Here is a 25,569-nt window from a genome sequence, read left to right as displayed (position 1 = left end):
AGAAATAAAATTGATTTCAAAGATTATATGGATTGTCTCAGAAATTTTAAAGAAAAAATATGTGAGCAGTTCACTATTCGATCATACGCTCACAGCGTTTTCAGTATCAAGCAGGTGAAAATAGGCTTGAGTCCACACGACGATAAACGAAAATTAATCCCCAAATCATCTGACACTTTACCTTGGGGGCACTATAGCTTGAAATGAGGTTATCATTTGGATTTTATTTCTATTGATGTGATTGATTGATATATTTTGTCCTTGTTTGAATATGACGAATAGGTGTGTGTTACTCTGAGAATTTTCAACAGCGGTAGGAGACCACCAACTTTTCAAGAATTGACTGCAAACAGAAATATGTTTGAGTATTTCAGTTTTTGCATACTATTTATTATTGTACATGTACACGTTGATATAATTTGAATGAAATATATTGAAATTTTGCATACTATTTATTATTGTACATGTACACGTTGATATAATTTGAATGAAATATATTGAAATTTTGTATACTTATTTATTGTTGTACACACACGTTGATAAAATTTGAATAAAATATATATTGAAATTTTGGTGTTTTTTTTTCCATCAAATAACTTTTTAAAGCTGTTGTTTTCACCTTATACATTAAATGAAACAAATGTTACAACGTTTTCTCATTTATTACATAAATCATACACTATTTTTTGTTTATAATAAAATAAATATTCACGTAAAGCATTAGCATACAGACTATCTAGAGCTGAGGCTTGACAAAAACCTTCTATGATTTCTTCCAAAGTTAAATTAGTTTTATTCTCACGTAACCATGATTTTATTATATTGAAAACACCTCGATAATAATCACAAAAGTTCAAAGCATCCAGCATAGCGATACGGTCAGAGAGCACACCAAGGTGAGTATTCAGGATATCGTTTACATCTCGTTGAAACAGCTCCATGTTCGTGGTGTCCTTGGAAATGGAAACTTGTTTGGTATTACTTTCGATGTACTGTGTGACGTAAATGTAATCCCCGCAACGTGTTGTAATTGGATCATATTCGTCTAGATATCCATCGATTTGTGATTCGAAGAAATTTTCCTTTATTTGTTGCAGGATGTCAATGAGGGTCGCCCATTCATAACTTGTTAAATTGATGGAACGAATGGAGAACTGCTGCTTCAAAATTATGCATGGGCTGAAGTCTCTGCATGGACTTAGGCCACATCGAATTTCATAAGATGACATGGGGAATGCCATCAACAGCAATTGATGTTCGTTTCGAGCAGCCATTTCGTATTGCTCCAACGCTCTGTCTATTGCATTTAGAGTTCCATTATAATCTTCACCATCACTGTCGAATATTACTTCAACTTCACTACCGTAACCACTATCGAGAGACATTTTCAAACTGAATGTCCATCTGTGTTTGCTTGCGCTCTTATAGCTTCAGATCACGTGGTCCGTTTCAGATATTGTGCGTTTGTTAAACACACAAATATTTCTTCACAAAAGGCCCTCCCAATACATTGTCAGTGTGCTTGTTTTCCATAAGATTCTATACAAAATCGACATTTTCGATCCAACTGTTGTGTTTGTTATCCAAACCCAGCCATTTTACGTACATTTTTTTATCTTTCTTCCTCAAGACTTTTTCAACGAGATATATATCAGGATTTGCAGTTTTTTGTAATTCTTCTCCATAAAAAGCACCCCTAATAGGTGCACCCTGCATATCTTCTAGCATGAAGGTGGCGGGGTTGGTAATATTGACTTTGACAATTTTGAATAATTCCGTAGTCCAATTGGGCGTATAGCCTTTTTCAAAAACGTGTTTCGCCTTACTGATTCGTACAACATCACCGACTTTGAATTTTCTCGGTCCAGCTATTTTCACATGGGTGTATGTTGATTTGAGAATTTGTTTTTCGTTAGTTTTGGTAATTTTCGAAGGTTGTATGCCCGTCTTCGAGTGTCGCGTATCATTGTAGGATTTTGTGATTTCAGGCAAGACATTCAACCATTTGTAGGTGCCATTCAGACTAAAATATTTGAAAAGTCTTTCTTTTAACGTTCTAATGATACGTTCAGCCATAGAAGCCTTCGTGATACTGTACGTATTGTAGTGATTTATTCCATGTTTTTTCATCAAAGTTTGAAACTTATTGTTGTAAAATTCTTTACCTTGATCGGTTTGTAAATTTTTTGGACAACGTTTCGTATGTGTCAAGATATCTGCAAACGTTTTCGTAATTTCCTCCCCCGTTTTTGATTTCAGTGGTCGAGTCCACACAAATTTCGAAAAACAATCTATGACGACTAGAATCAGTTTGAAATTTCGATTTTGGTGAGCGAACGATCTCATCTCAGCCAAGTCCATCTGCCATAAGTCATCTATTCCTTTGATAACTGTACGGCGTCGAGGATAATTTTTTCTAATTGGTTTATGTAGTTCGTTGACAAGTTGAATCTTGTCTTTGGAAGTCATGACGACTGATGGAGAAGATGTGTGAACCCCGCTCTTTTATTATGGTTTTGCTTGAACTTTATTTTGTATCTTTTTGATTTCCTTGATAGTAGAATTTATTTCGGTAATTTGTTTGGAGATGTCACCTTGAAATTTGGTTAGTTTTTCATTTACTTGGATCATTTGTTTTTCGTGTTTCTTAGCTAGTTGATATATAAATGAAGCAAGTTCATTATCGGTTCCATCCACATACTTTTTATTAGCAACATCGTAATCAGTGGTGGGGCTCTTCACATGACACAATTTCACATCACCACAATGAATATTACCATCTGAGGTATAATGCAACAAACATCCTCCAGAGGGCGTTGGCAATTTTCGCTTTCTGTTGCTGTCGCTACGTCCAAACTTATCGATAACCATTTTGAAAATGATAATGTATTGGGGAACGTAGTGTATCTTATAGAATTATTTTTGCCTCTTTGAGTTCATTCAAAATGGCAATGATTTCATTGTTGTGCGAAGTATTTCCTGCATCTCGAGAGGCTAGCAATAATTTGAGACGTTCGCATAGCTCGTTGGGATCGTCCCAATAAATGTATTCAATGGGTTTCGTATTGAATGTCATTGCAAGAGGTGACGTTTTGGGTAGACATGATGTCATCGCAGTAGTAGTAGTGAGAGGTGTTTTAGGTTGAAAAAACCCAGTACCAGTTTTACGACGATTTCCTGCTGTAGGAAACAACGGTTTGATTATGTTGGTGTACTTGTATCTCTGTGTGCCTTTTAGATGCCCAGCCGAATTCTTGTGAGCGCTCGATAAATTCAAAATCTTTTTGTATACATTCAAATCCTCAGTGTTATAATTTTCAGGCATGTCGAGAAATAACAGTTCATATATACCGGGTGTTCCTTTCCAGTGATACCCAGCCAATTTTATGTTTCCGCTACGCTTGTCAAAATCGATTTCCTTTTGGCCTAGGAACCATTTTGAAGATACCCCATCATATATGGGACCGTATACTTTGTCGATTTCCTTGTCATTTCCCCAATGTTTTTTAATGTACGGTTGAGACATTATCGGATATTGATCGATATATTCTTCTAAAACTTGTTCATTTATGCCTGACGCAACGTTGTCGTCTTGTTCGTCTTCTGCATACCCACTAAAGACGTTTTCATCATCATCATCGTCATCCTCATCTGTACCTGCAACATGTACGAGGGATTGGAATGGAGTCGTTTCAGGCTCTTCCACTGTCTCTTGTTTGACTTCGGTTTTTGCCTCAGTTTTCAATGGGGTACTAGCTGACTGTGTTGCTGTTTTATTAGCTATTTTCCTCAATGGAATAGACAGAGGTTTGAAAAATCTTTGCAATGACTCATCTTCTTCGGATTTGCCCAATTTCAGAGCCAAATATTTTTTTCGAATGATGCGTGCAATTTCGTTGATCTTATTCTTTCGAATAACATCAACTTCTTTGCTCAACGGTTTCATGATGGTGAATGATACTACATCACGCACTGTGTATACTTATATATTTGTCGAATCCTTGACGATAACGTCCACCATTCTTATCGAAATCTTTCATTATTACAACGGTTCCATATCGATGTTGCCAACATTCGGCACACATTCTCTTGAATTCATCGAAAGACATGTCGGGACAGACGTGTTCATCGAATACATGTTTCAAATTCATTTCATCCTGTTTGAAAAGTACAATCATATTGCTATTGTCTCGTATCAATTGTTTGGGGATTTTTGAATATGTCTGACAAAGATAGGCGGCGTCAATGTTCTTATGCCTACATACAGAATAATATTCGCGAATTTTCTGTTGGCCATCACATGCGACATCGTCGAAAATGAATATGGAATTTGATTTGGCTTCGTGAGGGCTTATGATATCCTCATTTTCCCTGAACGGATAATATCCCAACCCCTTGACTTTACTGAAAATTTCTTGAATCACTTGATATTTAGGTTGATACAATGATTTTGAATATACGTAGATATTTTCAAATTTGGCGCCATTCTGGTGGAATAGCAATGTTAAGATAGCGTTTGTCTTTCCACAACCACTCGGCCCACAAATTATTGCACGAAACGAATTGGGTAATAATATACCATGCTTCCCAACTACACTACTATTGTTGGCTTCATTCAAAAAGTCTAAATTTTCAATAGGTAATGTCTTGTCTTGTTGAACGACTTTCATGATGTGATGCTGGATAATGAGTGCGCTACGCTTATAAATAAAAACATCACAGTCATCACCCAATCATTCTCAATGTTGACTTACTCCGGTGCAGGTGTCGTCAATTCGATTATCAATAAGCTCCCGTTCGAATTACATCTACCTGGTTATCAGTTTTGCGGACCAGGCACCAAATTGAAAAAGAGATTGGAACGCGGTGACACCGGTGTAAATCCTTTGGACGAATATTGTAAAGATCACGATATCGCGTACTCTCAAAGCGACTCATTAGAAGACCGTCATAAAGCAGATCAAGTGTTGGAAAATAGAGCTTGGGAACGCGTTAAATCGAAAGACGCTAGATTTGGTGAAAAAGCTGCAGCTTGGCTCGTTACTACAACAATGAAAGCGAAACGTAAGTTCGGCATGGGGTTGTCCTTTCGACGTAATATGCTACAAAAAATTACTAAAAATTGGAAGCCACATCCTACCAATATTAAGAAATCTAGTGCTTCGGCTTTGCGAGCTGCTAAAATGGCATTGAGTCAAGCTGGAGGACGTAAAAACATACGGATACCTAGGATAATACCATTTGAAGCAAAATCTGGAGGAATTCTTCCCCTCATCCCTATATTCGCTGCCCTTTCAGCTTTGGGTTCGTTGGCAGGTGGAGCAGGCGCTATCGCAAAAACCGTAATAGATGCTAAAAATGCCAAAAAGAAACTTGAAGAAGATCAACGTCACAATAAAGCTATGGAACATTTAGGTTCCGGTTTGTACCTACGCAAAACACCTCGAGGATTTGGTCTGTTCCTAAAGAAACAACAGCAACGCAAAGGGCGAGGTCTTTACTTGAAAAAGCAAAAAAACTCCTACTGAAGCTACCCCATAGAGCATTATACGATTCGGAAATTCAAAAATGTGCCCGTCAAATGAGAATTCCACATTTTCGTGGAGTCTTTATGCGCGACACGTTGCCAACTCGTGGTCCTCGACTGCGAGAATGTGCTGTATTGAACTTGGATTCTCGATTGAATAAAGGCACTCATTGGGTAGCTTACATTAAAAACGGCAATGCTGTACAATACTTTGATAGTTTCGGTAATCTCAAACCTCCAATGGAATTGGTCAGATATTTTGGAGGGGGTATAACGATTACATATAACAATGATCAGTATCAAAATTTTGACCAGAGTAATTGCGGACATCTGTGCCTACAGTTTCTGCTCCATAATGTCTGCAAAAATGGTTGGAGATAAATCTTTGCGAGATTTAACCGATGCTGAATTGAAAACTTTATCGATCGACTATTTGATTGAGAATGCTCAACCTTGGGAATTATTGGATGTTTGGCATAGATTACCAAAGGACTACCAACATCGATTCGCTTTGCAGATTCGTTTACCATGTTTCATCCATTACCGACATGAGGTACCACCACCTACATCAGCTGCGTCATCGCTACAAAAAGCAATGTATTATGGTCCTGTGAGTTCGCAAATAGAATGTTATTATTGTAGAAATAAATGATTTTTATGCAAAATGTTGTTGTTATTGTTTCAATCATTATTTAAGGAGATGTCATACTGACATTATATCAGTCATGTCTATGATATTAACGCTAACGAGTCGTTCTTCGACGCTCTCCATCGATTTCAATCCACCCATTCGATTAGATTCTGATTCTGAATATACTTTGGCTTTGCTCAGTTTCCATTCGTACAACAGTATACCCAACATTGAAGAAGGTACGAAATTCTACTACTATGAAAACGCTGACAAAACTAAACAGAAAAGCATCGATATACCTCTTGGATCTTACGAAATTGGTGACATTGAAGAATTAATAAACAAATACATCACGCCTAAAACGTTCAAGGAAAACCCTGAGGATTTTTTCTATCTGAAACCGAATAATAATACCCTGAAAAGTGAAATATTCTGTCTGAAGCACTCGATTGATTTCCGACCTGCAAATAGCTTGGCTCACATACTGGGGTTTTCATCTACTGTTCTCAAACCAAACTTACATCACGAATCCGATCTACCTGTGGATATCATTAAAGTACGCACCATACACATAGATAGCAACATTACGTTTGGAGCCTTCTACAACGACACACCGACTCATACGATATACGAATTTGCTGTTGGTGTTGATCCGGGGTATGCAATTGACGAAATACCTAATCACCCCATTTACCTACCTATTGCACATAGAGACGAAATAAACAATATCACGCTGCGAGTGCTCGACCAACATTCTAGGCTCATTGATTTCCGAAACGAAGAAATAATAATTCGTTTGGAATTGAAGCGGAAGTATGGTGCTGACTATCTATAAAAATAATACACCTCCATACCCCAAATCAGTCTTCACCAAGACCTTCACTAGTCGACAACTATTGACAACGGAAAATAAATTGTTTCTGGAATATCTTGGTTATCATGTTGTCCAATCAAGTGTTCAACATTTTCCGAAAACCGCAAATCGATGAGTCCATACAAAAGATAGAATGGCGGACCTACTATCCATATGTCAAATCTTTTCGCAACAACGATGTTATTGAAATTAACATCAATCAATCTGATGCCTACGATGCTTTGTACGATAGTCTGCTGTTCATTAGTGGAAAAGTTGAGAAAACTAAAGGGGACGGTAAGGTGTCATTCGTAAACAATGCTGGTGCTTTCATGTTTCAATCTGCTAGTTATGAGCAGAGTGGTAAGGAATTGGAAGCAGTTCGTGAACTTGGAATTGTTAGTACTGTTAGAGGCTTTCTCATCTACACCGACGAAGATATCAAACACTTGGCCACCTCCGGTTGGACTTTTCCCAACAATACAGGCGCCATCAACACAACTCATCTAACATTCAACATGCTCATACCCATCAAGCATTTTTTGAATATCTTCAACGATTATCAGTGTGTTTCCTACGGTAAACATACCATTCGATTAGTACGAGCTGGAGATGATAGCAACTGTTTCAAAATAGAAGAGACTCCTGCTGCACTAACACCGAAAACGGAAGTTAAATTGGAAATTGAAAATATCGAACTGAAAGTTAAACGACTCTTTCCGCATGATCAAATTAAATTGCAACTTTTGAAAGCTATCCAAGCAGACACTCCTATTCTCATACCGTTCAGAAAATGGGAACTTCATATGCTGCCAGCTCTCACACAAGGTGCAAAAAATGAAATATGGGCCGTCAAGACTTCTTCGTTCCTCGAAAGCCCTCGCTATGTAATTGTATGTTTCCAAAAAAATCGTGACTACACTAAAGTCAACAATGATCCAACAATATTCAATCATTTGAATATTACCAATATAACGCTCACTCTTAACGGTGAGAATTACCCCAAGGAAAATATGCATTTGAATTTTGCAAAGGGGAATTTTTCGCAAGCTTATTTCAACTACTCACAATTTGGTCTCAGCTACAAAATAACCAATCAACATAATCCTCTTCTTACTTCCACCGTCTTCACGGACAAAGCTCTCTTTGTCATCGATTGTTCCAGAAGGGATGAGAGCATCAAAAGTTCCAGTGTTGATGTAAAACTTGAAATCGAAGCATCCGAGGGATTTCCTCAAAATACTAGAGCCTATTGCATAATTGTGCACGACACTGTCATAGAACACCTCCCACTCAGCGAAATTATTAAAAAATGGAACTGAACATGTTATTTTGCTTCAGTATCAATCGAAGAGTCAACATGAGAATAGCTGTTGTAGATATTCAAGGCTTCACCGTCGAGCAAAAATTCCATCCTAAAGAAATAGCCATTAGGATTGGAATTCAGTGTAGTAACTTTTTACTGCTGCCAAACACACCATTTTCCAGTTTGAGTAAAGAAGATCGTCGTACCGCCTGTTACTTGGAGCGAAACATTCACGGATTGAGGTATTCCTCTGGCTTTGTGGAATATAATCAATTGGATGCCATCCTCATGGAGAATCTACAAGGTGTCGATGTCATTTATGTGCGAGGACATCAAAAATATGACTTTCTAACTGAAAAATTTCACGAGTTGAATATACCGACACGCGTTGTGAATTTGGAGGGCTATGACAATACAACATGGTTGGTTCCCACATTCGACAACAACGAAGGTACCTCACCCTGTATGCATCACATTCGCAAGCGAACCAACTACAATTGCAGTCTCCGAAACGTAGATATTTTATACAAATGGCTTTGTGATATATTACCAAAATAAAAATGTATAATAAATTTCCAAATCATTTCTTCTTTTTTATCTAACCTCACCGCCTTATGATACCCTCAACAAAAAATAGAAAACGTATGCAAAACGTTCGAAAGCGCACGAAAAACGATCGAAAGCGCACGAAAAACGACCGTAAACGCACGTAAAACGGTCGAAAACGCACGAAAAACGATCGTCAACGCACGAAAAACGATCGAAAACGCACGGAAAACCACGTATTTTGAAATGTCATTGTCGAATACTTCGCTCTCCCATTGCCCTCACGTTAAGTCCACAACGCTTAACCTCTCGACACTTTTGAATCTCCTCTTTCTCCTGATGATGCTAACTTGGTTAACAAAGATACGAAACATAGTGCCCTTTTGGCATGTTGGAATGCTAGACTTCTGTTGAACTGACATGTTTTTTCTTAAATGGTATATTTTGACGCACCCTGTACACTTCGACGTCATGTTTGTTTTCAATGATGTATTTTGAAATACCTTGTAACATTGAGGGATCACACTTTGAAACGATACAGCCTCATTAATCTGTAATGTTTTTTCTTGAATCTGATTCATTATTATTAATATATAACTTTCGCGCTTCCAATTTTCGTCGAGTAGTTCACGATTAATTCCAAAACCGGCAACGCTACATTGCCTCATAAACAATGATTTATTGTACAACTGGCAACGCCGAACCTGACATGCTGGCATGTATTAACATTTGACAGATGCAGTCTTATGAGTCTAGTGTTTACAGTGTCCTTCTTCAACCAATAGATAGTTCAGCTAGTGACTCATAGATGACTCTGTGTATTCTATAACTTAATTTTCAAACCGGCAACGCTACATTACTCCATAAACATTGATTTATTGTACAACTGGCAACACCTGCTTGCACTAGCAACCGGTAAAACCTCAATCTCCTCCATCTCTCTTTGCATCGATTACGTCACACGCGCCTCTCGCTCTTACACACACATACACATCTTTACATGAAATATTAATTATTTCCCAAATCTAAGTATATTTTCCTATCTTCAATATGATAATGACGATTACATTCTACGGAAATCAAAAATAAAAATGCTGTCAAGTATAATGAATGAGTCAATTTCGGTCCTGACAAAACTAACGCTATAAATACCCAACATTCGCAGTTAACTTCAATATCTTACGATGGTGTAGAGGCTAAGGACAATGTCTACGGCGCGGACGACCCAGGTTCGAATCTCATAACTATAAACTTTTTTTATTTAAAATCACGTGACTGAAGGGGCCGAGGGAGCTGATAGGTTAGGTGGAGTACCAAGGGGGCCGATAGGTTAGGTGGAGTACCAAGGGGGCCGAGGGGCGGAGTTCCACGCTAAAATCGCTACTATACTCGTTCCATCCTGCGTCGATTTCGATGACGCTGATAGGTTACCCCCACTCCCATTGCGCCAGAAGTCTCTTTGTTACACTACTGTTGACTGCATCTCAACAAAATTGGTAAAGAGCGTAGCTTTGCAAATCGCTGAACCGCTCACAAATATAATAAATTTTCTATTTCCTGAAGAACTTAAACTTGGCATGGTAACTCCAATTTATAAAAAAGACGATCCTCTCTCAATGGATAACTATAGGCAAATAACTGTACCCAACATTATAAGCAAAATAATCGAGAGAACTATGTACAATAGACTGATACCTTACCTTGACAAACAAAAAATAATTAAGGACTCTATCCTGGGAGATCTACTGAGACAGCTAGTTGTACATTTGTTGAGTACATCTATAAAAATCTCGATAGAAAAAAACATGTAGGTGCTCTTTTTTTCGATCTCACGAAAGCTTTTGATTGCCTAGATCTAGATCATACTGAAACCAAACTGTACTCACTAGGAATTCGTGGAACTATTTCGAAGTGGTTCATGTCATTTTTGAGACACAGAAAAAATATTGTGAAACTCAATGGAGCACGATTTGAATTGCATAACAACAATCTAGGAGTACCACAAGGATCTATACTGGGTCCATTGATTTTCCTTATGTTCATCAATGATCTGCCAGAGTATATGTATGAATGCGGATTGCTTAGTATTATATGCCGATGTCACAGTGAAAATGAATGTGAATTTGATGAGAAAGTTAACGAACTTCATAAATTCAGTGACTGGTGTGTCTCTAATCGATTAATACTTAACCACAACAACCTCAGTTGTTGGCAGGATTGTTAGTGTCACCTCCTTTGTGCAAAGGAATAACAATTGCTGTTTTTGAACATGCCGGAAATACACCCGTTATGAAGCTTGCATTTATATCTTTTACCAAAGCGGTGATACCTCAGAGCTAGTACCAAAGTGCCACCAAGATTTAGCCAAAGCCTCGGTAGATAATAACATTATCCTAAGGTGGATTAAAGGGCACGACAGGAGTGAAGGTAATCGCATTGCCGACTTTTCAGCCAAGGAAGCGGCTGGACTAGGAATTTTAGGACCCAATGGCACCCACGGCCTGATGACTTCGACAATTGCAGAACTAGCCAAACGTCACACCCATGCTCAATCATTAAAGAGATAGGATGAAATCAAAGGATGCAATCTTGCCAGAATCTTGGCGACCCTGGCAAGCTGGCGCCGAAGAAATATCTGGCGATGACCAGGAAAAACCTATGCTTGACAATAGAATTTCTGACTGGCCACTGTCAACTAAGGAAACACATCCACAATATGGAGTTAGTGGACACACCTCTATGCAGGAAGATGGAACTGCCAGGCATGTCCTATGTAAATGTCCGAAATTATCGTCAATAAAAGAGTATGTGTTCGGCGAGTTTTGGCCTACACCTCCCGATATAAAGATGTCTCCCAGAGACCTGTCCACCTTCCTAGAAAAGAACAGGATGGACGATACACATAGATACACATACACTACAAATATGCTAAATAAAAAGGTATTCATACTTTCCAAACTTTTTCGGTCAGACATTTGTTTCAACTCTGATCCAGCAACATATCCTATAGAAATAACTGAGGTTATTTTATCAGACAGGTAGGTATGCATATACAGTGTGTCACATATCCCTGAATATTTTTTATTTAGAGTGTGTCGTTGTTTTTTCATAATGCAATATAATCTTTTTCGAGCAATCATAGCTTACTAGGATAAAAGAAAACTTATTATGCATCATTTATTGATGAAAATTATTCAGAAAAGTTCATTGAAGTCTTTCCAGATACCCATATACCCAGATACCCAAATTCAGAATAATATACAGGATGTATCATATCAACTGACCACCCATGTATATGTTTTATTTGAAATCCTATCGAAAAAAATATTCACATGAAAAATTTCCGAAGATGTATTGGTTACAAAATTGATTTTTTTCCTTTTTTCGAAAGAAATATAGCAGACTCAGATAACCAAATCAACATGATTTTCAACAAAATGTGTTAACCATATAGTGAAAAATTGTTACCAACATTTTTTTGAAATTTTGTGGAACGCCTACATCTGGATTATTGTCGAAATTAGTATCAGTGTATCCTAAACGGGCACTGATCGCAAACATCAGAACTGTAATACTCTTCACTATGGGTGTTTTACTAACCAAGTTGGCATTTTCAGGAGATGATAAGTATTTTCCACTTATTTCTATGAGTTTTTGCCGAATACACTTCACATTCATTCCATAATACTGTGAGAAAACTATAAAACGATCATATTCAAATACTCGTATTAAGTTTGTTACGAAACGAAATAAATCATTCATTATCAGTCTCCTTGCCACTTCTTCATATTTCTCATCTTTTTCCTCCAGTTGTTGCATTTACTTCTCATTGAGTTGACCAAAATATCTTAAATTAAATGACAGAGTCTTCTTTTTCAGCGAAATTCAGAAAATGATAGTACAAGCTACATTCTGGCATGATCCGCTCAACGAGCAAATCTACAGAGATCACAGTACTTTCCTGTCGGATATCAATAACGAAAAAGTGTTGAATACGGAATATATTCACAATCTTCAGGCAGTGGAAAACTTCGTCATGGTAAAATTTGAGAATGATAGCATGATTGTACCTCTGGAAACTGAATGGTTTGGATTCTACAAACCGGGACAATCTGTTGAGACTGAAAGTCTACAAGAATCCGACTTGTATATAGATGTAAGTTAGATTTTGTTCACTCTTTTGACTAAGGTGTTTGTTGAAGTGGAAAAACTAATGTAGAAATAGCAACTAGAGTTGTCTTTCAATGTTCTATGATGATTTCAAATATAGAGATAACTGGATTCGAAATAGAGCCATAAAACCAAGGATTGAGGTTTTTTGTCCATCTGAGGATTTTACCTTCTCGAAGACCTTGAAAATTGTTTGGAGGTCAACTGAAGTTTTTTTAATGGAAACCAATATTTTTTATCACGGAAATAAAATAACTTATCGAACATAAATTTCAATAGTTCTGACTTCCATTGTCTACTATATAAAATTATTTGAAATCCCTGAAACAACTGAAAGGGAAGAATTAAAAATAAATAGCTGAAAATAACAATCACAAAAAAACCTGAAATGAAATAATAGTGAAAAAAGAATACAAGTAAAAATAAAACAATTGAACAAAAATAAATAAAAATTAAAAAAAAAGAAAAAGAAAATAAAAAATAAAAAAAAAGTTGAGAGATTCCAAATCACGTTAGTTCACGACGTTTCGATTGTTAATATTTACAATCGTCTTCGGGTGATGACTGGACTGATTCCTCCGAAAGATGACTATTTATAGGTCGTTCGAGTACTTTCACTTATCCCCGCTTTCCATTTTCCGCTTCACTGCTTCCGTGGAAGATGACCGTTTGGCGGGAGTTGGCCATTTTTCGCTTGATGGTGGGTTTCCATATGTTGCGTATTTCTACGCTGGCTTGGCTGTATACGTTGTTGGATAACATGTATGTAAACCAATGGTTCAGGGGAAAATTCAGGGAAGCCGCATACATGCTGTCCAACAACGTATTCAGCCAAGCCAGCGTAGAAATACGCAACATATGGAAACCCATCATCAAGCGAAAATGGCCAACTCCCGCCAAACGGTCACTCCCACGGAACCAGTGAAACGGAAAATGGAAAGCGGATAAGTGAAAGTACTCGAGCGACCTATAAATAGTCATCTCTCGGAGGAATCAGTCCAGTCATCACCCGAAGACGATTGTAGATACTAACAATCGAAACGTCGTGAACTAACGTGACTTGGAATTTCTCAACTTTTTATTTTTTTTACTTTTCATTTTTATTTCCTTTTTCATTTCTTTATTTTTATTTATTTTTGTTCAATTGTTTTATTTTTACTTACATTTTTTTTCACTATTATTTCATTTCAGGTTTTTTTGATAATTGTTATTTTTAGCTATTCATTCAGTTGTTTCAGGGATTTCAAATCATTTTATATAGTAGACAATGGAAGTCCGAATTAATGAAATTCATCATGAAATATTGTTAATCACCTTCAAACAAACATTATCAAACATACTCAACTCAAGGTAACAACTTTGAGTTGACCTCAGAAGGTCATTTGGAGATAGCCGGGCGGTTTGAGGTAGGTGCTTTGTGCACTCTCAATCGACCGATGTGTGAGTCGGTGGTTCAATCGATTTTCACTTGATATCGTCCAATCCGTATCAGGAATCACATGTCAAAAGGTTAGACCTCGTTAGTCCTCAGCTCAGTCCCCAGTCAAGTTTCGACTTCGGAGGGTTGCCGTTCGTAAGGGTGGGACAGCTGGTTAACGGAAAAACATATTTTAAACATATTATATGATCAGGAAAAGGCAATGTACAAAATGTTCACCTTTTTTGACTACTCGACAGTGGCATGTTGAGTATTTAAAAACTTCTTAGTTCACCACTTCTTAGGGTAAAATCCACAATGATGAAGTTAGTCTACTGAAAAAAAGTAAATATTGTTGTTAAATTCATATTTTCATAGTTCTTCTCGTGTATTGTTAGATGATTTTATTTCATTCTTATATATGTTTTATTCACAGGATCGCTTGGGATTGCAGAAAATGGATAAACAGTCAAAGCTCCACTTTCTGTCAGTCGAAGGTGACCATCTCATGTTCGAGTGGACTTGGTTCGAAGAAAATATTCTGAAACCTTTTCTGAAGAGCTGAAACAGGAAAAAATACACAGTATTCTTGAAGGATCATTCAAAATCAAGAACAAAATTATTCTTCGAGTTGAATGAGTATAATATTCATAGGTGGAAGTGTTAGTTCATCGCTTATAGATGATAGATATAAAATAAAATTCAGTGACGAGTAGAATCATCAAATATGCAAGATGCGTAATCTATTTTACAATTAATTTGGGTATTGGGCTGTTTCAGAAGTTTCGTCCGTTTTTATGCGTCTACTTCTAACTATAATATCACAGTCTGACCAAATATAATCCTTTTTTATTTATCATTTCATACCATATTATTGGACGTGTATGATAGATCTTTTCCTATACAGAAAATCAAATCAAAGCGCAAAAAGCCGTGGGTGACGAAAGTACTGAAAAATTCCACAAAAAACTTACGCTCACTGCATTACATTAGGAAATTCACGAATGACCAATTTATCTGTATATACCTCACGAGGTACCGTAAAATTTATGAATCAACTATCAGGTTAGCAAAGAAAATGTATTACAGAAACAGAATTGGAGAATCAACTAACAAAATTAAAGAGACTTGGTCCATAATAAATGACCTCAGAGGAAAATCAAACAAAACAAAGGTTAATATCCCATTAAATCCTAACAAAATAAATGAATTCTACTGCACCATTGCTCAAAAGCTAAGCAGCACTATTCGCGTGCCTTATGATTTCCCTTATTCAATCTAGAAAATATTAATATCGATGATAGCCTCATTTTGTATAACACAGATATTCATGAACTAATTGAAACCTTGAACGACATCAGAAATAAAAATACCGCTGGGTATGATGAGATTTCTGTAAAAATACTTTTGAATCTACCAGGCAATGCATTGGAAACTTTAGTTAATCTCATTATTGCCTCCTTCGAAACTGGCTCATTCCCTCCTCCTTTTAAGACTTCAATTGTTATTCCCCTACATAAAGGTGGTGATTTACATTAACCCTCCAATCTGCGGTCCATCTCTGTAATTCCAACCTTAGCGAAAATTATTGAAAAATTAGTGAATAAATGATTGAATGATTTCTTGAATTTGCATGATATCATGAGTAATAACCAATTTGGGTTCCAGACGGAGAAAGATACAAGTGATGCAATATTCTCTTTCCTTTATAAACTTTATTCAGAAATAAATGCTGGTGAAGTAGCTGCCGTAATTTTCTGTGACCTTTCGAAGGTTTTTGATTGTGTTATTCATGAATTATCACTAAAAAAACTTCACCGGTATGGCTGCAGAGTGGTGACGTACAATTGGTTTGAATCGAACCTCTCAGGCCGAAGACAAATGGTAAGAACATCGGAACTCTCAGAAAGCAGGGCAATCATATCTGGTGTGCCACAGGGTTCTGTGTTGGGTCCAGTTCTGATTTTGTTGAATATTAATGATTTGACTATATATATATATATATATATATATATATATATATATATATATATATATATATATATATATATATATATATATATATATATATATGTATATATATATATATATATGAAATCTGAAGTTTTCACGGATAGGAATATGCTGAACTGGTTTTTCCGGGTATTTGATCCGTGTATGTGATATTATCTCTAATTTCACCGACGTTTCGACAAAATCTCATTTGTCATTATCAAGGTGTGCTGTTACGTGTTCAGAAGTTTGTTGACCTTGCTCAACTCACTTCTTACTATACTGGTAAAATGGTATTCGTTACGTGTTCAGAGATAGAGTAGTCCATAAACTTTCTACTACCTACTACTTACATGTTGTTGAGTTTTACATACACGGATCAAATACCCGGAAAAACCAGTTCAGCATATTCCTATCCGTGAAAACTTCAGATTTCATATTCGATACCTTAACGGGGAGATGAGGTCAACTAAGAAGAAGAAGAACTCAGGTAAAACTCAACAACATGTAAGTAGTAGGTAGTAGAGAGTTTATGGACTACTCTATCTCTGAACACGTAACGAATACCATTTTACCAGTATAGTAAGAAGTGAGTTGAGCAAGGTCAACAAACTTCTGAACACGTAACAGCACACCTTGATAATGACAAATGAGATTTTGTCGAAACGTCGGTGAAATTAGAGATAATATCACATACACGGATCAAATACCCGGAAAAACCAGTTCAGCATATATATATATATATATATATATATATATATATATATATATATATATATATATATATATATATATATATATATATATATATATTGTGGAATATATGGAATACCATTTTGGGGAACATGCAGTGCAACCCTCATCTCTCATCTGCGTTGATATTACAGAAAAAGGCAGTAAGATGTCTTTGTAAAGTTAAACCTAGGGAATCATGCAGTAATTATTTTGCGGCCAATAAGATTTTAACCGTCGTTGCACTGTTCATTCTTGAAACTGTATGTTTGGTGCACAAACATAAAACGGAGTTTGACTTTGTCTCTTCTCCTTATGCTACTCGTAATATCATATTTGATATAAGACTTGCTATACCTAACTGAACATTAATCAAGGATTCCATTTTTTATTATGACGGAAAATTATTCAATCACTTACCAGCAGATATAAGGTCTCTGACCAACGTACATTCAAGAAAGCAGTTAGAAATTTGCTAGCTGATAGACTCTATTATAGTTTGCAAGAGTATTTTAATGAATCATTTTAAAAGTGTATTCCATTTTATATTTATTTTTATTGTATTTGTACCTGTTTCATTAAAACCTTTATTAATTGCCAGTTTTTATCTATACACCATTAGTTATGCTTATATTTATACCTACAAAGCTTTATCGATGGGATACAAAATCTTCTGACACTAAAGTATATTTTGATTTTATTTGATTTGATTTGAATACTAATTTAATTTAATTCAAATAAGCGCCATTTGAATCAGTGCCGGCTGCTACTGCTACTCGGTTGCAGAAAGTCATAGTGAATCACCATGTCCTTTCTTGATGGGTTTTTCCTTCTGGAAAGTGCCTGGATAGCTCATCGGTGTCCAGCCACTGTCTTGAACGTCTCACGTTGTCGTAGAGGATCCACTTTTGATCACACGTGGCGGTTCGATCCAGAAAAGGATCGTTTTGGTTGCGCGAAAGCAAAGAGGAACAGACTTTGAAACGTGACGATTTCTGTTGATTGTTCAAATCGTGAAGCACCCAGTATTCGAAGTTTTTGTCCTTTCCAATATGTTTTAAACCATCAAAAATCGCATGGGGGCTGACATCCAGTTCTTCCGCCTTAGTTTATGATGGCAACAAATCACATAATTATAAGCTGAAAAGAGGCAGCATCAATGTATAGAGTATAAAATTCTCTATCGATCAGTATATATCATGGCAGAGTAAAATAAATATTCATTAAGATATGAAGCTAGAAAAACACAACATTAAAACGGACAAAACTTTTGAAACAGCTTGATATTTCCTTTACCGAATATATAACCTATCACAGAACTATATTGCGTTGATATGATATCTTAATTTACCATGTTGAAAGAACCTTTGCCTTGCCTTCCATTTCCATTTCCAAGTTGTAGTTTGAAACATACCACCTGCCATAAAATTTTTCGAAATTAATGAAGTGAAAATGGCACTTGAAAAAATGGAAAGTGCGTAAATTGGTAAGAAATTTCAACTTGTGTAAAGTCATAGTGCCATATTGAATTTAAAGAAAATGGCTCTAATGGTGCATTTTAGAAATAGATTATCACTTTTGTTTTATTGTCGAGAAGATAATGTTATATCAAATGATCTGAGAAATATACGTGATTTTATTCAGATTTCTTTATTTGGATTTATTTCCGATTAAATAACAATAGGTTATCAATTGTTTCTTCATTATAGAAATATGGGCTCCATTGAATAATACCCTCATTCCAAATTTCAAATTTTCACCCTTAATCTATAATGATTTCGTTGTCAACCGGAGTATAAATATTTTTTTGTACAACTATCATTAAAAGTAGTGACATTTTTAATGGTTGTCAAGAGTATTAAAAGATGATGTTTAACAAAGTAACGCGTTTGAAATATTTTTCACACTAGTGTTGAAAGTATTTTTAACACGATTTTTTTCGTCCAAATAGCAAAAAACAAAACATAATTATTCAATTTTCAAGGAAGTTTTATTATGAACAATAGATATAGATTCAATTAAATTCTGTTATAAATGTATTATATACATTAATTACATTATTATTTATGAACAATAATATGAAAAATACAATTAGAACAACTGCTGATATTAATACCTTGCGATGTTGAAGAGCCTTGTAATATATTTGAAATAGTTGCGTTGACAATTTCATGGGCATTAACATTTAATTCTTGAAGTGAAGTGGATGATGCTGTAATGCTAGACTAGCTGTTGGGATTCTTCTTTTAGCAATATCCTTTTTATAAGAAATATATTGATCGATGTAACCCTCAGCTACTGTTGTAAACTTCCATCATCCATGTTTCTTAATATCCGTTATATTTGCTCCTGATCCTGCTAGCAAAGAATCAGAAGACCTTCCGAAACAGTGACCTTTATATTCCTTTGGTTCCGGGAGGTTCAGAAATTCAGCAATGGTAAAGGGTATTTTTTCAAACGTGTTTCAGAAAAAACGTTGATGGTTGATAACAGAAGGGCGTAATGCAACGTATTTATCAAAATAGTACATGTTTTTTTCCAACAATGCAAAAAGAACGACCAAATTTCGTTTTTGTATTTGGAATTTGAACAATGAATTATGAAGTCTTTTATTAATAAATGGCACAGCTCTTTACGTCGGCAGGCTATATTTCGAAAAAAGTGGCAACTTTTATCATAAAAAATGTTTCATTTGGCGCCTCATTTATAAACCTCTGGACTTGTTCAAACGTAAGAGTTTTTTTTATTTTTTGGGCATATAAGCTCGTGTCGCAAATTTTTTAACACTCATATCATAAATAGCTATTATTGATGTGTTTATCCGCGATTTTTTAAATATTGATATTTACCACGTGGTTTTCACACCAAGTGTAGGTACTATAATTATTGAAAATATTGGTTTCCTAGTTTGGATATTTTTTGATTGACTCTATCTCTAAGCGGCATTTTCGGTTTTGATACTATTTTTATTGAAGTGAACCGTTATACATTTCACCAAAATTAGCAATGGATGAATCAAACTGTTATAAGTGTTATTCATATGTCTGATATTTATGATTTATTTTCTTCAAATCAAATAAACCTGATAAGATTCTCATACTAAGAGCAAAACAATAGATCATCCCTTTTTCCTGATGAATTCTGAAAAATCGCCTCCATCCCGGAAGATCAAAAACCCGCTGAAAATATCCATCGCGAATAATCCAGTTTGTTTTCAAAATATGGGAATGGGATTTATCATTCATTATACCTGTTTGAAGGATACCGTGAAACAGCGAGCGCGGATTCTCATTCAATCATACTCTCTCTTTCAGAGGCGTTTTGTGTTTTGTGAAATTTTTCAATCAGTGTTGTCGTCCATTAGTTATATTATACACTGCCTGTTTGGCTAATGCATCTCCAGAGGCGTCCGTAAACGATTTCAAATCCAATAGAGGGCCCCTATGTAACACAATGAATATAATATAATAATTTTTCTCAAGTTGAAACATATACTTGTATGATATTTGATGGTTACTACTTTCATGCAAACATATATTAAAGAAGAAAGTAATACAAATCATGAAATTATGAAACAACAGACATTAATTGGCGCTCCAGGTCGATTTCATTGATTCCAGTGGCGCATTTGGTTTTTCAGCTACAGGAAAACCCAGAAAAAACCTGCAGCACCACATCATCTGAAGATCTTGATCCACCAATGTCTTCTCTTTCATAAAACAAAATGTAGGGTGTCTCCAGAGGCTCCAATAAATTCAAAACAACGCCAGAACACTTAATAATAATAATAATAATAACGTGACACTACTATCGTCAAACTTAAACCAGTCCGTTTCGTCTTCGACCAATGCGTCACAATGACCGAATTCAACGCCAGAACCACAGTAAACAATGACTGCATGAAGATTATAATAGTGGTCTGCTAGATTGAAGTATTCATGTATTTCGAACTTTCGTCAGAGGTTGAGTCATGTTTGAAGATCATCAGTGTCATTATTAGATTGACTAGTGCCTCAACTATACTTGTTTTCTTATAATAGTCAGTTAGTTTGGCGCATGTTTGGTAATATAGGTGATCATCACCCGTTGAGAGTTCCATTTTCAGATGATTTGACAATAAGCTTTGCTCGAAATGGTTATCATTCATATTAGAAAACGCTAGTTGAAGTTCCAGAAAATCGCATACGTTTTTGCTACCTCTTAAACATTTACTACAAAGTAAACAAGTGAGGATTTTTCCAGCAAAAGATCTACAAACAAAAGACAAGGTAGACTGTATGGAATCATTTAATCCAGAGCGGTCAGGAGCATTGATTTTGCTATTTTTATGGTCACAAAGAGTATTCAACAAGAACCCTATCCTAATGTTATCCTAACGAGTATCTAGTGGACTTCAAAGACTCTAGGAAATCGGTTGGTAGAAAAGATGATACATTATTTCGAAACTGCAGCTGCATGAACAATTGTTTGAGTTTGGTGAATAAGTAGAAAACATTTTCGTTCTCTTTCATCGTTAAAACCTCTTTGTTGAAGTTCTTCCTCATGAACAACACTTGTAAAATGCTATTCATGTAGCAAGTGTTTCCTGAATTATCTAATCCAATTTTTTTCTCAAGATTTTCAGGACAACTGTCTACTGATTTTTAAGGAAGGACATGTTTCACATAATCTGTATCAGAACAATTTCTCAAGCTGCAATCGATCCTTCCAAGTGATGAAGAGTTTCGTAGACGGATCGATTCGGCTCTTGTTTCATGAAGCTCTTCCACTGAAAGGTAACCAGAACCACAAAGACTGCAGCTCATATTTGGGGGGCAAAAATGACCTAAGTCCATTGACCGCACTAAAAAAGAAGAAGGTGGATCAATCACTTGCGAATTAACCTTAGCTTTATTCATATATTTGATTCGCATCATATTCTTGTCTATATGGGAAGTAATGTTCCTATCATCCTTTATGTGAAATTAAAGAGGAAAGTTGTGGAAAAGAGCAGGGCTTTGTGTCAATTTTACACAACAGATCACAGAATATCAAGTTCAAGGGCGCAATTTTTTCTGTCTAACTTTTTTCCATTACCTCTGAAGAAGCATTATAGAGTAATAGATTTCATTAGTCCATTAAATCCCTAGTTTTTGATATGAGGTGTGAAGAATTATGGAGGAACGAAGAAGGTAAATCTTCACAAAAACCGAATAAATTGTTCATGGCTGCTGGTACAGTCAATGTTGAGTTTTTTCGCCACTAATTTTATCGGGAATGCTTTCCAAGCAGAACCTTTTAGATATATATGTCTGTTTAAAATCTGTTTTTCCGTTAATCAACTGTCGAACATACGAATCACAACTCTCTGATGTTCAGAAACTTGTGCGAGCTAAGGACTAACGAGGTGATTAACGTGTGATTCCTAACACGGATATGCTGAGTATGATTCAGCATATCTCATAAAATTGCTAAGAAGGCTTTCATTCACATTTGCAAGTTCTTTTTTCGTGGCTTCTCATCGGTTTTTGACTATTTCTTTAATTGTTGATTCATTTCCGAAATATCACGTGAATCACGTTTTTGTCGAAAAACATCATTCAGATTACATTAATTCGTCTTCAAAAACTTCTGAAAATATGTTCTATGTGTGCATTTTCTTAAGAGTAGTGTACAATCACGGTATCCATGAACAGCTTCATCATATTCAAATGTTCGGGATTGCATTCATAAACTTTTTTTCCTGGAAGCCATCCAACTTGTCCATTGTTTTCAAGTCTCTGGAAAGTACTGCAGCCTCATGAGCTCATTGAGGGTTTCCTTCATCTTTTATATAGCACTCATGCCAACAATCTTTTTTCCTGTACTAGTTCGAACAGGTCCCTTGCTGAAATGTCTTATTTTTCTTGAAATAGTTTGGGTTGTCCCATTCGCATCATGTGATCGAGTGTCTGGCATTCGAATAAAATATCTCTGTTTCTTTGTTCATTGCCTGAAGCTAAGGGTTTTCCCGTGTGTATTTTTCCAGTACTCTTCATGTTTCTTATAGAACCACTTACCAATCCGGTTCCGAACTGAAGTTTTTGGTACCCTCACTGTTGGTTCAGGGCCTTCATATGAAGTTGAAGATCCGTATCTGCATACTCATCAGCTTTGTTATTGTCTGTGATATCTGAGTGTTCTAGCACCCAGTATACAGGCATTCTATTCCAGTCGGCCAGTTTCTTCAGTTCTTCACGGCCTTCCCAGACCAGTCGAAGAGTCACTTTTGAGTTCATCAGTGTTCCAAGTGCAGCCTGGCTGTCTGTGAAAATATTGAGCCACTCATTTCGTTGAAGCCTCTAATTATACTGTGAATATACTATAAAATGTTTTTGAACGAATATGATGTACTACTGATATTTCTCAGAAGCAAACACAGAATTGCACGGAGGCTGAAACCACACAAGATATTATTTCAGCTATTTAAAAACTTATATTCAACTATTCAGCTATATACAACTTTTATTAACATATTGAGCAGCATTGCAGACACTCTAGTCTCTTTCACTTTACATTTTGTAATAACCGGAGGGACAAGTATGAATCAAATTCACTGTGATCGGTAAGAATACAAATTTTGAAATATATGAAGAAACGAGCATCAAATACAGATTCGGCACAAGCTTTTTACAGAGAGTGGCGAGTCATCACATGTCCAGCAGAAATTCCTGGAATATAGATGAGTGGAAAACCGAACATCAGAGAGAAACTGGAATTCACTGTGACGAAAAAAAATGGATATTACTATCGACTTGGTCCCTTTACACCAGATTTCCATGCTGAAGAGTATGATATTTTGAGCCTTCAAAAATGAGCTGATCAATATTCTTACAAACAGCTAGTCTGAGCTGTTTGGGTCAATGAGACATGAAAAGGACACACATGTGCAAAATTTTATAAAGCGGCTATCCGAGAAGAGAATTGAAAACATTCGTCAACAAAGCAGGAATCGGTGCAGAATAGTTACTACAGGACTCCAGTTACTATGGACACTGGAACGCATGAAAAAATATGGCTCTGTAGCGGATAACTTAGCTGCAGCCAATGCAACAGAAGAACAGAGACAGCTCGTTATGTTTCATGTGATTGTGAGGCAATGAAGGAAAGGAAAGGAAAAGATAATATGCAAGACACCTGTTGAAACTAGAACAGGAAATCATTATATGAACGAAAACAGTGGTAATGCAAAACTGGAATTTGTTTTCTACTATCTCTTCAAAGAAAGCCAGGAATAAATGTGATATTCCTAGAGAATTTTGAAAATTGAGAACTTTACACACTATTGGGTCTTCTATTGAGCGATTCCTATGTTAGACTTTGAATAAAACAAAGTGTGTGTGAGATATCAAAATTTTTTATTCGTTCGAAAGACCTATTGAAGTCATTATATGTAGAATATGACATTGTTCAAATGTCCGCCATGGCTTCCATACAAGAAAAGTCTAATAGGGTCAAATCTCAAGATTCCTGTGGTCAGTTCACATCACCTCCACGTGAGATCACCATGCCATGGAATCGCTCGTGCACAATATCTAATGTGGATCAGCTGTGTGACACATAGCGTCGACCTATAGTGCTAGCCGTTGACAGTGATGGCCTGGCCAACGTCGTTCTCAAAGAAATATGGACCAATGATGCCACTAGTCCCATAATCCACACCAAACAGTGACGCTCTTGGATCTCATATGGATTGGTATTGACACTTTTTTTGTTCACGTACCTACTCATCCAGAAATGGGTCTGAATTTTTCGATGAAAATTAGTGTCAGGTGCCAACTGTTCCAGAGCCCTAGCAGCGAACACACGCCGTTGCCTATAGTCGGTTACCTTCAGGTTCTGGGTCAGCTGAATTTTGTACAGGTGCAGGCCCAAGTCATGACCCAAAATTTGCCAAGTTGTGGTCTGCGAAAGGCCGAGTTCTTGTGAGCGACGCGAAATCGACATCTGCCTCCCTTGCACACTGTCACAGACACGACCGTTTCTTGGCAGATCGTCCGTTTCGTACGTACGGGTGTTTGTCGATCGTTTACTAAATCAGTGTACTCAAATTTATTCACCACATTGCGACTAGTTCTCTCGGTAGGACGATTATGGCGACCGTAAAATTGGCGAACCGCGCGCTACGTTGCCCGAATAGAAAATCCATTTTGATAAAATAATTTTATTGTCTGCACGTGTTGTTGATTGCTATATCCGTTCATAAAGGCGAATGAACAATTTTCTTTCAATTTAACTGTCTTGGTATCTCCTTTAGATTCCGAGATCTCAATAATGTAAAATTCAAAATACCCGGTTTACATTCAAAAATCATAATAAATTTGCTAATTTGCTTCCAGAGTTCATCATGTTTTCCCGATAAATGATTTTTATTTCT

General features: G+C 36.3%; 1 protein-coding gene across 1 annotated transcript in view; it reads left to right on the top strand.

Annotated features, from left to right (window-relative positions):
- The window catches only part of LOC111510276 (palmitoyl-protein thioesterase 1), a 34,929-nt gene extending 16,602 nt beyond the window's left edge, over positions 1–18,327 (top strand). Inside the window, exons 4-5 of the mRNA XM_074172523.1 lie at positions 12,743–13,019; positions 14,887–18,327. Coding sequence (XP_074028624.1) covers positions 12,743–13,019; positions 14,887–15,015 — 406 coding nt within the window. The 3' untranslated portion in view covers positions 15,016–18,327. The remainder of the gene's footprint in view (positions 1–12,742; positions 13,020–14,886) is intronic.
- The last annotated feature ends 7,242 nt before the right edge of the window (positions 18,328–25,569 follow it).

This window comes from Leptinotarsa decemlineata, unplaced genomic scaffold, assembly GCF_025532065.1.
Source record: "Leptinotarsa decemlineata unplaced genomic scaffold, Ldec_3_MD MMD2_tig00000133_RagTag_RagTag, whole genome shotgun sequence".
Lineage (NCBI taxonomy): Eukaryota > Metazoa > Arthropoda > Insecta > Coleoptera > Chrysomelidae > Leptinotarsa > Leptinotarsa decemlineata.
This window is presented reverse-complemented; position numbering and strand designations above follow the sequence as displayed.